Source organism: Gopherus flavomarginatus, chromosome 3 (genome assembly GCF_025201925.1).
Source record: "Gopherus flavomarginatus isolate rGopFla2 chromosome 3, rGopFla2.mat.asm, whole genome shotgun sequence".
In the NCBI taxonomy this organism is placed as follows: domain Eukaryota; kingdom Metazoa; phylum Chordata; order Testudines; family Testudinidae; genus Gopherus; species Gopherus flavomarginatus.
This window is the reverse complement of record NC_066619.1, coordinates 66,271,969-66,289,512: the sequence shown is the minus strand read 5'-3', so window position 1 is coordinate 66,289,512 and position 17,544 is coordinate 66,271,969. Positions and strand designations below refer to the sequence as shown.

The window sequence follows — 17,544 nt, the reverse complement described above, 5'->3', positions numbered from 1 at the left end:
TACATATTTAAACACCAATTTACTTCCCTGAATATGCTAAGTCAACTCTGCTTTAAGTGAAACCATTGTTTCTCTAGGCTTCACAAAGCCCCGTAATACTCCCAAGAATTTAAGGCTGGTCTCAGTACACCAGTAAATTAGCCAAGCGTTCATAGTTTATCATGAAGTTACTTTTGTTTTGCTGGCCCTGCACACGGCAGAAATAAGTGTCATATTGCCACCCTTTCGGCTCTGCACTTGTTTGTACTGCTACAGAAAAGACTTTGCCCACTTATAGATTCTTTTTGTAATGATAGGTTATTATAGACTGAAGCTCTATATTCAAGATATGAAAGTGAGATCCTCACAGGCTGATTCAGAATTGTTCAGATTCCATTTCAATGCATCTTTAGAGTTTAAGGACCTTAGTGGCAGATACTGCACCAGGGAAGCAAGAAGACAGCAATGGATTTCACTGGGCTGAGGTTTTGCTTTCTTGTAAATTTAAGAGCCACTTTATGTGCCCTGAAACCTTGACTGAGAATTTCATTGGTTGAGAGGATTCTCAAAAGCATCAGGAATTCAATTATGTATGTACAAAGGCATGTGCAATTGCATGCCTAATTGGCATACACCATTACCATGAATGAGCACATACATCTGTTGTTTGCATGAGCAAAGGGACAGGTAGATGCATGCACTGACTTAATATTTCACCTTGGCATTTGGCCACGCACATCCCCTGCCAGCCTGCATGCATAGCATACAACTGCAGCAACAGCATGGACAAAAGCATACTTACAATTGCACATTCAACTTTCTGAAAATCAGTCCTCAGGAATCTAAATGCTTCATGCAGTCCCAAGCTAATACAGGACTTACGGTTTTGAAACACTTATCCATCAGTGTCCTCCCATTTTCTGCACATCAAAGAACTACACAACATATATTTACATCATCCTTTTATTTCATAGCCAGAAATACAGTTTCATAGGGTAAAAATCAATAAATAGTGATGTTTAATCATTAAAACATAAAACCCAACTCTCTTTGGCATCTGACAGTATTCTGTTTGCGAAACTAAAGTCTATATAGGAATAGTTTAGAGATCATTCTTCAATACAATAAGTTTACAGAGGTGCAGTTTACTTTAAAATATACATCAGCTGTAAAGATTCCTAATATACCTTTTAAAATAAAAAAATCAATCAAACCAGTAGAATGCAAACTATCCACAGGCTCTTTACTGCAGTCAAATACAACCGTGGAGTAAGTGAAAGAAAGAAAAGAAATCTTGTTTTTCCACAACACACACTCTGCACTAGTGCTTTCCATTCTTTCCGAAAAAAATCAGAATTGTGCCAGGGATGACTGACCAATTAAAAATTATTTCTACTTCACAGACATGGTGCTTATTTAAATCTTTAACTTCTAAATAATTTACTGAGCAAAACCAAGCACTGTTGCACACTGCCTCAGTAATAACTTGCACCTTTACAAAAAGACAAAGAATGAAAAATAGTACTTTTACAAAGGCAAGCTATATATTTTCCAAATATATTTAAATTTGCAGCAGTTAAAACTGCATTTCCTGTCATGGTTGGACATGATTTCTTAAGCAACAAATTAAGCCAGTGTATTTGATATAAAAATTGTTACATCCAGATTCAGCACTTCAAGGCTGCTACAGAAGCACTCTACGCTTTCCAACTAAAGTCAGGCATCTGAATTTTTAATTTTAAAAAAAGTGTTTGGTGCTGCAAATAACTGGAATTTCTAGAGCAGTGCTAAAGCTGTGTTTAACATCTTCCATAAGTATATATGTAATATAAATAATAATTTAAAAATCAAAAATTTCATTCAATACTACTTTCTGATGTAGACATTCTAATCTATATATTGGATCTATAGTGGGTCCTTTTTTATATGTCAAGACAATGTAAAACTTCCAAAATGTATTACACTAAATTATCTTAAAATTTAATGAAAATATTTACTTCCAGAATGTTTTTTTAAATATTCCAAATACTTATTTAACCAAAGTTTTTAAAACAAAAAAGAAAAGCAACTATTCTCATGTGTAACTAAAAAATAACTGTTAAATAAATTTTAAGTAAAAATAAACCTTTGTTCATTTGCATCAGTGAAACTTTTTTATAGCGCAGATCCAGTTTCAAAATGTTTAAACTAGATTGTTTTAAATAACAAGTGGTCCAATTCAGCCAGGTTCACATTCTTTTCTGTAGAACAAACCATTACCATACATATATTTTATTGTAAAGTACAGAAAATGACAAAAGAACTTGATGCTTATTCAACAGCAACTTCCAATAGCAAGCCAAATTAGCAACAACTAAGTAGACACCATCACCAATTTCTGAGTGTCAAATCACTGTAAATACTAGATATCTGTACAAAAGCCTTTTCTTTGTTAAAAAGCGTCCCAAAGAAATGTCCACCAATTGCAGTCAGATTTTCTTCAGTTTCCCTCCAAATATTTGTGACATTTTGAGTTTTCAAAACTGTATTCAGTAAATAACGTTCTGATAACACTTAGCTGATACAACCACCTACAATGTGGACAGTCATGTACACAGTCCAACAGTGGATTTTGCAGCAATGAAGAAATTACCAGGAGTTGGCTTTAATTTCCACATGGTAATTCATGTGTTGTTTCTAGCAAACATACGGTCCCCTCTTAGGGTAAGATGCTGGAGCTGGTACTGTAGCACTTCTGTGTCAGCAGGTTCCTTGATGTTCATTTTGTCTAAATTGAGGTAGTCCAGGGATTTAGAGTGAGCCCTCTTACCTTTGAGGAGACAAAGAGGCAGAGGACCATGAAGTGCCTTGTAGGGTTCATATGGTAAAGCCTTAGTGCATTTATCCCCTGAGCTGGGCATCCGTCTTCTCCTCCTTCCATTTACAGCTGGGATCTCATATGGCTGGTAGTATCTACTTCTAGCTTTGTACAACCGTGAGGAACGTGTAAGTCCTGAATCAAGTTGTTTGGAGCGTACGGTGGGCACAGCTTCCACTTTATTTTCCTCACTTCCTGTACACTTTTGGGCTAATTTCAAGAGCTCCTCACCAGTTGTGAAGCCAACCAAGTAGTTAGAATCCATGTGAAGGATCTGATAACCTGAAACAGTCCGTCGCATCGGTGAGCATGGGGTGCTGGAGCATCGAGGTTTCTCTGCTTCCACTTTGCCTGTGGAACTCACCTCTGCAATAGGTAAGGGAAGCGTAGCTATGGTAGTTCTGGTCTCTCCATTTATGTCAACTTCCATTTTAAATACAACTCTACTCTCCTAAAAATAAAAACAGAGCTGAATTAGAAATACAAAAAACACTTATGAAGCCTTCAGATGAGCAAGATTATCTCAGAAAGCGTAATGCTCCTAAATTTACTTGGGTCAGAAAATGTAGGCAGTACCTCTCTCTCCAGTCTTATATCTCATTCTAGAAAGTGTCTTACAACAAGGAATCAAATGCTCTTCATTTGTGTCTTTCTGAATTACTTAGCCAGTTTTAACTAAGAATGCCACAAAAATGTTCAGTTTCAATACAAAAACTTGTGTTGCTTTTCTGTGAACACAGCATTCAGTCCACAGCATTCAGTCTAATCAAGTACAGATAGTTCTATTTGTATGGTGCTATTTTTAACTGGACAAAGCACAATCTGAATACTCTTTCCACTTCCTACACCTGAAATCTTTTAATCTCTTTGTTCTAAAAGTGTTAGACTCCCTTTCCTCTAAGGCCATCTTCACAACAACCCATTATTGCATATAAGGTAATTTCAAGATATGTTCAACCACAACAGGAAAATACTGGTGTGTAATCCTAGTAAATGCTTGAAAAATTTACCCAAAAGCTACTTGCCCAAAGACTAGACTTATTAGCCAAGTCTGAATACACCTGTGAAGTCATGGTCTCCTCCTCTCTCTACATTTGAAGAAATGAAACAGTTGTGTTTTAGGCCCCAGTGAGAGAGGCCTCCAGGTTGCTTAGATTAGCCCTTTTTATAGGTTGAGCCAAGCCCCCACTCAAAAGATTTAACAACTTTCTCCACGCCAAAGAACGAACTCCCAACTTACTCACATGTGATGCAATTATCCAGGTAAAACCACCAGCATATATTTTAATTACCACATCACAAACATATATAACAGCAATAAACTGCTATTGAACTGCACTTCCCAGAATACCACAAATGTAAAGTTAAGTTTCACATTCCATTCCAGCCACAGGAAGCACACACTTACGAGAAACTCCTCCAGTAAGACCCAGGTAGTACCAGCGTTCTAGTTTTGTTCACCATTTTTAAAATATACCCCTTTTAAACATGAGTTTGCCCTTCAATTTTCCCTTTCTCCACATCCTCTTCATCACTTAACCCACTCTCAACAGTATTACTTGTGGGTATTTGGAGTAGTAGTATAATGTATTTGGAGGCAACAGCACAGTAAAGTGGGTGCTGGAAAGCTGGAATCCTTAGAGCAAACCATTACGGCTGTGGTGTACAATAGCAGTAGTGGAAATGTGTATGCCTGTGGGTGGAGGAGTAGATGTTATACACTGGTGGGCAACTAAATTTTCACATCCTTGCTTTTGTGGTTGTGTTAGCAATTCTAACAGTTTCAAAAAGTTTTTTTATTTAATTTCTTTTTAAATGGTTAAACATTGACTGTAACATCAACATGCAAACCCATACTTCTTTCTTCATTTCCAGGCTCACCCAAACTTGGAATGATAACAGATGGCTCTCTCAGGCCAATAAACTTCCAATGGTCCACCAAAAAGGAGCCTCCCTCTGTAGCTTTCCAGGTCCTAGGACATGAAAGAGAAAGGGAAACAGGCAGGCAAGCTCCCCAGAGAAGCATAATTCTGATCTCCATTACTGAACAGCCTCTGGATCTGTCAAACTTCCCACAGTTTGCCACTTGCGGAACTATTTTATCATACTCCATGGGAAGTTTGCTACTGGTCTCGATTCTGCGGCTGAGGAGATTGGGGATGAACAGAGAATCAGAAATTGCAGTGGGAGAAATGAAGGAGGGTGACAGATGCAGTAATGACAAGCAACCATGCATACATCTGGAATCAGATTCCAAAACATCATGAGACTGACTTAAAAAATAACACAATTAAGAGAAAAATTATTGTTCACATATCAGAAGGCAGAGGAAAACGTAACCAGGAGCTTCCTTATCCACAATTTGTGCACAATATCTCAGATTCAAAATTCAACCTTAAATGCAAAATGTAAGACTATCTCATGTTTGCTTGGAGGGAGCACTATTTACCCTCTACTGGTTGGTAAAGCTGACATTATAGCCTTCCACATTCCCTTCCCGATCACAACAGTGACTATCTCAGTCTTCTGTTCCATTCATGCGCCCCTCTCCCATATTTGTCCTCCCTTCCCCCTCATTCTTCCTCATGTGCCCACATCTGTCTCCTGCCCCTCAGATTCTCCTCTACATTCCCCTGGACATAAACACTCCTCCAGTTTCCCTCCCTGTTCTTGGATTTTACCTCCCAAACATAACTGTTCTCACAATGCCTCCCTATGTCTCCTCCTTCCGTAAAGGCAGCTGGTTAATTGCCATTGGGATCGATGGAAGGCATTGGCCATCTTTGCTAGGGGAAGCCAAAGCTTCCTCCTGCCCAAACTATAAAGAATTAGAGGCTATTTTAGCCTGAAGCCAGCCTGTGGCCTGGGTCCTATGTTAACAACAATGGGACATGGCAGCCATTTTGAAACAATTTCTTTATAAGTTTCTTGGGAGGAGATTTTACTCACCAGCCTTTGACAAATAAACTTTCAGTTATGAAGAGAAAATGAATAAAAAAATTCCTTTAAACCTAAATACTTTCTTTTCATCAACAACCGATAGTACTGGACTTACTCAAGATTAAGCTCTGCCAATTTTGTGTAGACTTAAACTCTTGTTTTAAAGATACGATGACAATGTAACATGAAAACCATGATAAATTTCAGCCAAAAACCCAACTTTAAACATTTCCTATTAAAAGGATATTATGCAAAAATCTAGCAACCTCAACACAGAAGATTCAAAGGGCATAAAAACAAACATTGAAATTTCAATCTGAAAGGCCACCTACACAAAATAAGAATAGAAATTGATGCCCCAGTTTAAGCTTAAGTATGTAATTTAATTATGGAGTCAATCCAATTAATAATGGAAGTAACTGGCATTTCCTATCACATGCATCTTTACCTCCCTATCTAGGCACCAATACAGACAGTAAAGAATGCTGAGCTATTACAGTCAGAGGTATTCATGCCTTGCAGTTCTTCATGTTAAATGGTAATTTCTATAACATCAAGACCAAGGTTATTGGAGGAGCAATATGGGAAAGCTTGAACCAAAACTTTTGAGCTATCCTGGGCCTCCAGCCAGATAACTTCAACATCTAGCAGTGCCAGATCTTTAACTTTGATGTTCTATCCTCCCCCACCATAAAGCAAAGCTATACTTAGAAATATTTTTGATAATATCTTTTAGAAAGATTCAGCAGTTTTCTTAAAAGATACTGCACAAGTATCAAAAAAAGGTTAAAAAATACTAAAGGAGTTAATTCCTAACTTTTCTGCATTATTTCATATCCACATAAATGATTAAAACCACCAAAAATTACTTTTTGTATGGGTGTCTTTACATCTTCTCTAAAAAAGATGTAAATTATTTATCTAAAATAAAACTAAAAGACAGGCATTGTACTTTACGCTTAAACCCTGAAGACTGGAAATCAGAAAGAACAAAAACCAAAAGGTTTTATTATATCAAGTGCTCTTTCACTATTAAGTTTAATTCACTTCAGTTCAAAACACGGTGTCCCCTGCTACAAAAAAAGGAAGAAGAAAAGCAGCATCCCATAGAGAGTTTAATTGGGGAAAAGAGACCAGGATGGTCTTTATAGGAACAATAAAGTCTCCTGAGGGCCAAAAGTGGCATCTTACAGTGTGCAGACAAGAACATCCCCAAAACCATCAGTGTTCCAAGTCTAGCACTGAAGTTTCAAAATGCAACACAATTTGTACTGTGTCTGTATGATGTTGCACTGAAAAGCTCTAAAAACCAGATAGCAGAGGAACTGGGAAACATTTGAAAGGGATGAGTAGTATCTGAAAAACCCAAGTAGGTATGTTTAAAGGGAACAACTAGGACTAGATGAATATTAGAAGCTTCACGGGGAGGGAAATGTTAATTACTGAAAGAAAGGATCCTGTTGTTAAGGACCAGCACTGAAACTCAGATGTGTGTTCAGCTCTGACATAGAGTTCATGTGATACTTTGGGAGGCCATTTAGTTTCATTGTGGCTTATTTTCCCCACCTGTTAAAAAAAATAAGAATATACTTTCCTATCTCAGAAGGAATGGTATGAGGAGCAAATTATTAATGTTTCTGAGGTGCTCAGATTCTGTGGTGACAGGGAATCACAAGTACCCAGAATCTAGATAGTGCAAAAGAAGTCTGGCAAATATAAAGCAAGGTTTCCTTAAAAGTTTTTCAAGCCAGATGAATCCAGGAAGTGTGGGGGGCTATCTGCCACTAGGTGGTTCCTTAAGAGTTTACTAGTTAGATAATTCTAATCTTTACCAGTATTGACTAGTGTGAAGGTGGTGACAGTGGAAGTAGGTCCTGATTACCCTCAATTCTCAATAAGTTCACAGATGGCTAAGCATACATAGCACCTTGCAGGAAGTTATCAACAACTTGCGGGATGGAATCATAAATCAGTTTGCCTAATCCTCCTCGCTATTCTTTAAAGTTGAACTTTTACACTGAAGCAAAGAAAAAGGTTGAAGAAATGTGCCCAGTCAGTGTTTTCTGTTTGCATTTTGATACTGAAGATGACTTCTCTTTAGAGCCTGGGTCCTGAGTGAAGTCTGACACATCAAAATACACTGTTATGGAAGCAATTCCAACTCAAGTGTTCAGAATTAAGACTTTGCTGCAGAATTGAACAAGATTGGACTGCTGATCTAAGTCGTTTCTTCAGACATAGTAAAGGATTATGGAATACATACCTAAAAGGTAAGTGGGTTATGCTAACCAATACTTAAATTCTCTCCATCTGCAAGTCATTTATTTAATTAAAACAATTTATTTGTGGTTTATAAAGATGTAAAATCAATTTAACCACCACTTAACTGAAACTAGGCATCACAAATATAAAAAAAAACACAACAATTAAGAAGGACACCCCCAACAGTTTTAAACTTGATGTGGACCCAACTTCTACTTTATGCACAGGTTTTTTGAACGCATTGTGCATTCCTCTAAAGCAGACAAAAACAGTCTGTATCAATGAACCAAACAGATAATGTTATTTATGTGTCCTCTACTTCTTTACAAAGCCACTCAAATATCAGGATGCTTCAGGAACAGTTCATGGGTATTTGTTTTTCACTTGCAAGACAGTTATCTTCCCATGACAGCCAATTACCAATAAATAATCAGCTTGGTTTATACTAAGTCCTGGATTTAGTTATCTTATAGGCATGCTGCAAAGTGTTCTTTTCTCACAGGAATATGGGAAAGACATGGTTCTTAAGGCTTGTCTACACACAGCATTTGTACCATTTTAATATCTGTTTAGAAATCAGCACAAGCCCTCATAGGGAGGCAGTTATACAGTCTAAAGGTGCTTACTGTGATACAGCTTATTTCTGTAAACAGACTATCAACATTTGTGCTTATTTAAATTATGTCTGTTCTAATCAGATAAAACTGATATAAAAATGTGACTACATCAGGCCTTAGATTGGAGAGACTGGAATTACAGCAGTCAAATTAGTTGCAGTCATACAGGTGGATTGTTTGTGAAATCTGTAATCTGATATTTAGTGAGACAACTGATGTTGGTGAAATTACTGTTGTTTGTTTTAAAGTACTGTGATAAGGCTAATGCTTGGGATAGGCTGTGGAGAAAATAACAGTCCTTTGCATCTATAGCACCTTTCATCTGATGATTTCAAAACACTTTACAAAGGTGGTAAAATAGCAATAATTTACAGAGAAAATGAAGCACACAGATTAATGACAGATCAAGTTATCCTGTAAGTCAACAATCAATCCAGTCAGGAATAGAGCCAGGTCTGCCCCCTAGTCACTTGCTCTAATTGCTATCGTAATTTTAAATGATTATTAAAAATCATTTACTTTGTTATGTGTACAGTTTGTCTTTGTGCCCCTTCTCTCCCCCTCGTGTGTGTGTGCGCGAGAGAGATATGGATGGTTCAGGATCAAAACTAAAAGTACACAGATGATTGTGTAAAATGGTCTCATATTGTTGACTGGTTGAGAAGTGCCACCTCTGCTGAGATAATGGTTCATTTTGGAGAACTGAGAGCAACAATCAGCTCAGCAAACCTTGTTAAATTAAGTTTCTCCGTTCTGTTTTTGTTTGGGGTTTGTTTTGGTTTTTTTGTAACAAATGTTAGATTTCTGTGCTCCAACCCTCAAACAAGTCCTTATAATCACACACTCAGACTCAGCATATTTATCTGCTTTCCAAAAATAATAATAAAAGCAAATAAAATAGCCTTTACACGTCTTCCTTTCTGGAGACTTATTTGGCAGCTGTCTATTAGTACTCATATAGGACCAAGACGATATCTGACTCATGCAGTTCTTTAAACAGAACCAAAGACACAGATGAAGTGGGGTGATGCACAGAAGGTACTGTAGTCAGTATACACCAAATCAGTACAAAAAGCTAAGCCACTGTGTTCAGAAATCTCTTCAATTTGGCTGAAGTCCCTGCAGCCAATTTGTCCGAAAAGAGATTCAGGCCAAGGGGTCAGCTGCATCAGATAAAGAAATTAAAGAGAAAAACAGCAGTAACAATTTTACAGTCCTTGAACCTACCACTTCACTTTGGTATTCGTGTTTTTAAAAACACCCTGAAAAAAGGAATTGATATGTGTAAATATACTGTAAAAAGTATGGTCACAGAAGGGAGATTTCATTCTTTGCTCATTTATTTTAATACTTTAAGTGCTTTATATAAAAATTATATACACATCACATGAACTTTACTTCTCCTGAACTTCACAAAAGAATGTTGCAAAGTCACTTTGGTATGTTTAACAAACATGGCTGTGACAACAGAAGGTCAAAGTAGCCCAAACAGATTCTGTATGTTGACACTCTCTGCAAAATACTATAATCTTGTGTCAAGAAAATAGCTGTCTTACATATCTGTTAAATGAGAAAAATAAAATGCAGATTATGTACTTTATAATCTCTAAGGCAAATTTATATATGTGTAATATTTTGTATATGTATGATAGTGACTCTATATATATTGCACACACAATAGGTATGATGTGGAAATTCCAGCTTGTTTTCATGTCACTAAATCCCCTGATTGAATTATATACTTGTATAACAATTGTTTATTTCTGTCTGAAAGGATTATTACCATTATAAAGCTCAATAAGTATCCTATAGTACACACAAGGCAAAGCTGAACCACATAGACGAAAGAAATAAAGTTCACCCAAAATAAACCCACATGAGATGTCACTGTACACCTTCCAGAAGACCTTGAGAAGAAGCAGGCACATTAATTTTCCTGCTTGGTTCCACATCCTACAGACCAAATATAAACATTTCTCAAAAACAGATATAATTGAAACCACACAAATACAACTAATTGAGGAACTGTATTTCTGAATGCACTTGAGATGATGAAGACTAATAATTATTAACTTAATGCCACAAATTATAGTGCTGAATACTCTATCCATGCAAATCGGTAACCAGCTTGGGTAGAGTGCCCAGCCAAATTAAGCTTCAAATATGTGCTCACATTCAGAATAAGAGGTACTATAACTCAGTTTCAAATTATATTTTGTTTTAGGGTAAGATGGTGGTGAAATGCAGAGTAAAAAAATTCATAGTATGTAACTCAGTTGCAATAGGCTATTTTTTTGTACTTTTGACTCAGAAGCTGAAAACAGTATTCAGAGGTGCTGAGTCAATATTAAAAACAGCACAGGATGACCAAAAAAAAAAGAGGACATTAAGATGCCAGTACTTTATTCATTCATTTTATAACATTATCCATAAGATTCATAAATCAGTACTGCCATTAGGAATTCTTCTCTCTATCAGTACACAGAGTCTGGAAAAACATCCTGTGTCGCAGTTCACAGCAAGCTTAACATTTCAAGATCCTTTTCAAGAAAAATGACCTACCCAGAAATTAAAATATCCCAGGTGGTAAAGGTGGGAGGAAATACACAAAGTTTATATTATCTTATCAAAAGGTAAATGCCCATAACTCTTTCAGCATCAGAAAGGCTACTGGTATAAGATTCCCATCTGTGAGAAAACAGACTCCAAAGAATTGACATGAGGTATCCAACAGTCAGACATCTCTTTCCTAAGCAGGAAGACCCTGTGTTTTGGGAGGTGGGGAGATATCACAGGACTATGAAACTAGAGAGAAAACTTCAGAGATAAAAATACCCATCAATTGCACAAATTGTTCGAAACACACAGAAATATATAGACAAAGCAAACAGCTTAGAAGAAAAACTGAAATGTTACTTTATGAGAGAAAAAATATTCAGATTGGAAAGAAATAAAATATAACATAGATAGCTCCGCAAGAAGAGGCATAAGGGACTAGAAGTAAACATAAGACAGCATGACATGACCCTGGTGACTACCAAGGATGGGAAAAATCTGAAGAAGAAAAACAGAAGCCACCTGAGAGTGAAGTCCCAGATGATTGGCTGAGAATCAAAAGATGTAACTGAAGTCAAACTGAACTTATTATTCAAGTGCAACAATTTTATCAAAAGCTGTGAAGTACTATAATCAACCTGACAAGGAAGAATGGCAGCTCTCAAAAGACAAGACAAGTTGCAGTCACTGGTGAAGTAGCAAAACCCTTTAAGGAAATGAAGGAAAAAATTGCCCTGAATGATTGGAGCATCAGTTACAATGTGATTCAGACAAACACTAGGAAAGATAGACTACTTGGCAGAGGGGACACCCAAGACATTCAAAGCAAACTGCAACAACAGGCTCCTACAAAAAGACAAAATCAAACCAAACCACTTACTGCTAGCTAACAGCCTGCCCATTCTTCAAGGACAAAATGTAACAAGATGCTCTAAGTAGAAGACAGAGATGGCCCAGAGAAGTATGCCATAAATGTGATGAGAATCACTAATAAATTACTGAGGAATCAGAATTGGCACATGTGACAACCAGCTCATTCTGTAGATGTGACAGCCAGTGGACTAGACTGGCATGACTGAGTGTATACCTTATATGGACAAAAAGGCATGGACTTCAAAAGTAGTTTTGGACAAATGCATTTTGTATGAGTAGGCTAAAGGAGTAAACTTTGCATGAGTAGACACTGAAAACAGTAAAAAGAGAAAGGCCGAAGAGAAGGCTGTGTAACTTTTAATGACCCATTGGGCTACAATTTAAGAAAATTCAATATTCTCGTAATATTTTCATGCATTACTACAGGATATTCACAAATAATGTGTCTGACAAATTTAACTTTTCCTGAAGATCTGCAAATTCCTTTAAATGGTATTACAACCTTCTTGCTGAATTTAACCGTCTGTAAACAGTTCAAAAAAAAATCTCTCTCTGCATTTGTTAATAAAACAATGTTTCCAACCCTCACAAGGACATTCCTGTTTGTTACAGTTATAAATGGTTCTTACTGAATGAGGGGGAACCCTGATTGTGACAAATAAAAAACCCCATATGTTGTAAACAAATTTATTTCCCTACATTGCTAATAACTCAGATTTATTAAAAATGAAAAATTTTAAAAGATCCACTTCTCCTGTAATTATTTATGCACTCTGTTTACTTCCTGCATGCAAATGACGATGCAAATGAATAAAGTAGGTTTCCTTTTGACTACAGTCAGTTTCACTTTAAGAATAAGACCGTGAATGTTTTGCTTTCAAACATGTTTATTGTTCAAAAAGAACTAGACTAACTTCTAAAGTCTGTTTTCACATTTTTAATTTTGGAACACTTGATATACCCAAACTTCCTGCAATTAAGACTTCAATTGCCTGGTTAAAAAAAAAACTTAGAAGCAGAAAAATAATGAAAAAGTATTTTTAAATATCACAAAATTCATTAAATCCTACAAATATTTTTTCATGACGTCTTAAGATAATACAACTTTCCTTAAATACAGCCTCTTCTACTACTTGGTTAGTTTGACCTACATAATTTCACTTATGTAGCAGAACAATGGATGCATGTTTGTTATTACGGTGTATGCTAGCGTACCTGGAAATACAGATATTCAGGTTTTTGAATGTGTCATTTCGTAAATAATACTATCCTGAGCTCAACCACTATGTCAGGGGATGGACACTCAAAAGAAAAAATTATTATTTATTGCAATTCAGAATGGAAATTTATATCTAAGACCCTGTGTCGTGTAATTCAAAATTATTGCTAGGGTTAAATTAATGGTAATTTACCTTGTGACAGGAAGCATTCCAGATAAAAAGGCAACTTTTAGGCAATGAAATAATTCCTCAAAACCTATGGTGGGAATGTAAGGTGAAACACAAAGGTCCCAATGTTTTGTTAGTACAGTGAGTATCCCGGTCAATTACCCTATTCCAATTTCAAAGAGATTTCTGCCTCAAATGACCCATAATCTGTGGGTACATCATGCTTTTAATTTTGCTTCTTTTCAAACACATTCCCATATGCTTCCAAATGCTGAAAGCTATAAATGTTCTTTACTCATTTAAGCAAGTGTAATGTGAGTTCAAGATAAAAGGCTATTAAAAGCCAAATTGCACTTGTTTATACACCAGACTTGCTTCAAATTTACTGTTAACGTCACCAGACAACTGAACTGAGTATTAGCAATCAGTCCATCCATCCATCTTTATTGTAAAAGCAAGTGTCTGTGTCTGATTGTTTAAGCCTGGTGGCCAAGTAAGCAGCATATGGCAGCTCAAAGAAGAAAAGATAAGAGCCATGCCACAATGCCAGTAGTGCTATGCAAAAATTTAATTTCAGTAATCAAATAACTGCTGTCTAATATCCTTTCTCCATCTCAAAATGACTGAAAAGTACCACCCTCTGTGCTTGTTAACCTCATAACCCCTTCTAGTCTAGCAAAAACACAAACAGACCAAACTATAATCCAGCAAAACAGCTAAGCAGCTAAGTGGGCAGAGTACATGCTTTAAAATACACTGAGAGAAGCACTGCACATGACACTGAAAAAGGAGAGAAATCCCATTAGGGATGGGGACCCTGATTTACATACACTTCCCCAGATGAAAAAAAGAGGGTGTCTTTTTCATCATGGTGAAAACAACTTGTGTGTCTGAGAGTCTGATTCTCAGCTCTCCTGTCAGTAACTTATACTCCCCTTCCGGGGTAAATTATTAGTCTCTCACTCATCATACGGAGCCCCAGTGTGTTCAACCGATGGCAGAATAGAAGACATTCAATCAGAGACAGAGGTAGAAGGTCATCATTACAGCACATCAACCAGCCTCCCCTCTGCAATTGCACATCCCTCTGCAATTACTAACCAAATGTTTCCTAATCATATCTGTATAACTGCAGTTCTCTACTCTCAATTAGCTACTATATGCAGCTATTTAAATATATACACCTAACTATGTGAGTGCCTGCTCAAGGTGAGGTTATGCATGTAATCTCAAACATATAGTAATACACGTCACATGCAAAAAACACATCTCTATATATTAAACAGATGCAATGGTATGTAAACATATCTACACAGAAGAAGAGTATGAGTTTAGACTATAAATAACAGAAACTAAAAGGTATATAATAAGCTCTTATCAAGAGGAACACTGTTTTCCTACATATTTGTTGAGCACCTGTAACAATGAGCACCATACCCTGACTGAGGCCTTTGGCCACTACTACAATATAAATATTCCTGAAGGAGAGGGAGCAGAGCAGGCCTGAGAGATACACCACTCTGTCAAACCAGAAACAGCTTGTCAGCTAATATATTTGATTATGTAAATACTGTGGTGTGTGTGGGTGTGGGCGTTGCATAAACACACTAGAGGTGTGCCATATAGATGCTATACAAGGTGCACTATATATCTCCATTCAAAATTTTTGTTAACTGAAAGTTAAATGCAGAATATAAATCCTAAACAACTATTTTAAGGCAAAGTTACCTATAGAAATATGGATAATGGTGAACTTTACTACTTCTAGACTGAATGGTCTGAGGTTGGAGTTCAGGTTCTACATCTCAGTGCAACTTTGAAGAAGTGAATGATGAGCACTATCATTGGTTATATGTGGAAAATGAAAAGGAACTTGTTGTGGAGCTGCAGAGTCTGTTTTAATCTGGGCATTAAAAGACATGGATGGTGAGATCAATGAGCCAAGGCGGGTGCTAAATTTATGGATGATTTCTTAGGGTTTTAGTGATTGCATTGATAGGAAATACACTTCAGCAACCTTCATTAAGTTAAAGTTTTTAATATGTACATTTCCCAGGTTTCTGAAGATGGGTAAGCATAGATATTTATGTTAAATAGATCATTTCTCTCCTAAACAATCTCTAATCTTAAAAGCCCCACTGCTCTGCCATGCCCATCCACTCCCAGCCCCGTCCCAAAGTCCCAATGCATCTTTTCAAAGTTTTTATAAATTACCTGGGAGGAGCTGACCCCTATGTGACGGAAATAGTGGTAATGGGGGGAGAGGGGGGAAGGGGAGGGAAAGAGGCAAAGCAGGCCTAGAGAGAAATTCCACTTTGACACAGAACATGCCATAAAGGAGTTCATCTCCAGCTCCACGTCGTCCCTCACGCGATCCACAAGACAGGTGGGGGGATTTGGGGAGAAGCAGTACTGTATGAAAGAAGAGGGATAAGGAGCTCTGAGCTAAAAGTGGAGTCAGCTCTATATTTGCAGAAGCAACAAGGGCTCCCAGCCCACCCAAAGTGCAGCTGCCCAGGATGCAGGGGTAGCACCAACTACTCATGCATTGCACATGCAGACTAGGCTCCCTTCTCCAATCCTGCCGCTGCATAATCTCACTTCAAATACCTCACATCCTCTACTGCCCAGCCTAATTCCATGGCTCAAGGATAATGGAAGCATATCTGAGGAATGGCTGGACAGCTTCAGAGAACTAGAGTAGCTGGTAAAATTTAACAGCCTCACTGACTTTTCTTACTGAAGCTAAATTAGGTTAAGAAGAATAAAGGTACAGTATTAGTTAGCTTAATACTTTTAATCTTGAGCAGAAAGAGCCAACTAATACACACATACACACACACACACATATACACCCACATACACATATGAAGTTTGGAGTTTGTTGTATTGGGGTTATTTAACTATAGGGGCCTGATACCCTGCCACCATGTCACAGATACTCTACAATCTTTGTTTTGTATCACTGCACATGTACATACATGCCAGACACTGTACATCTTCTCTTGCGCACCACACAGTACATGGCATTGATGTTCTACAATGCACACACATGGTACAACAGCTGTACTACAGGACACTGCATACCCCCCCACACACAATACAACACTGTACAGTACATTGCTATGCATGCACACACCCTATTTCACAACTACACACTACAACACTGCTTACGTACCACAGTGACTCTGACCACAGCACAACATATCCTCCATCCAATGCTGTTCGGGGAACCCTATCATCACGCACCCTGCAGCTATGGCACGGCGAGGCACTCTAACGAGCCGGGAGGGCACAGCACCCCACGCACACGCATTGTATCCCATCCACCAGCTGCAACACGTGCCCCCGACTCAGTGCCAATGTCGTGCCAGACAGGCAGAAGCGACAGCCCTACCCCCGCACGCTACAGGGCCCAGGCACTGCGCAACCCCCGCTCCGCACACCAGGGGCAGCGGAGCTACCCACCTCCCTGCGCCGCGCAGCTCACGCCCAGCGCGCAGGCGGCACCCGCTCCCCGCGGCCGCAGCGCACCAACATGCTGCGCGCAGCCAGGCAGGGCGATGCCGCCTATGCGGCCGGTTCTCCAGCTCACCCCTCCTCCGCTGGCACTGGGGGTCGGCAATGAGAGCGAGGCGCCCTCCCTGCACCGGCCGGCCCGGCTGCGGCCTTGCCAGGGTGTCAGCGAGCAGGATCGGCCGCAGCGCGCCACCCCCTCGCTCCTACCTGGGTCCAGGGCGCCGGAGCCCGGCTGGCAGCGGCACTGGAGAAGGAGGCAGCGACCGCGCGCAAGAGACACAGAGACGCCGCGGAGTCCCGCCCCGCTCCGCCCCCAGATCACACGGGCCCGGGGCGGGGACTGGGGGCGCGGCGGCCGCGCTGCGTGCAAGGGGCTCCTCCTGGCGCTTCAGCCAGCCAACGGTACGCACAGGAATGGCGGCGTAAGGGGCTGGGCAGAGCCGCCTGCGATTATCCTGAATCTCCCCTCCCCACTTTCACTGCTTGAATTAGCCACCCCGCCAGCGACATCAATTACACGGACCTAAACGCTGGCGTGCACAGCGCTGTATGA

At 38.9% G+C, this 17,544-nt stretch overlaps 1 protein-coding gene across 6 annotated transcripts; it reads right to left on the bottom strand.

Annotated features, from left to right (window-relative positions):
* Positions 1–926: 926 nt before the first annotated feature.
* On the bottom strand, positions 927–17,288 carry MACIR (macrophage immunometabolism regulator). 6 transcript variants are annotated; one of them, XM_050945986.1, is made up of 3 exons: positions 17,199–17,285; positions 4,694–4,809; positions 927–3,287 (listed from the first exon to the last, which is right to left on the bottom strand). In XM_050945986.1, the coding sequence occupies exons 2-3, from the start codon at positions 4,703–4,705 to the stop codon at positions 2,643–2,645; spliced, it is 657 nt and encodes a 218-aa protein (XP_050801943.1). In that variant the 5' UTR covers positions 4,706–4,809; positions 17,199–17,285; the 3' UTR covers positions 927–2,642. The 6 variants fall into 6 exon arrangements, with proteins under 6 accessions (XP_050801943.1, XP_050801945.1, XP_050801946.1 ...); XM_050945988.1 differs by having other exon boundaries at positions 4,718–4,809; XM_050945989.1 differs by lacking the exon at positions 4,694–4,809 and adding an exon at positions 10,532–10,608 and having other exon boundaries at positions 17,199–17,271.
* Between the last annotated feature and the right edge of the window lie 256 nt (positions 17,289–17,544).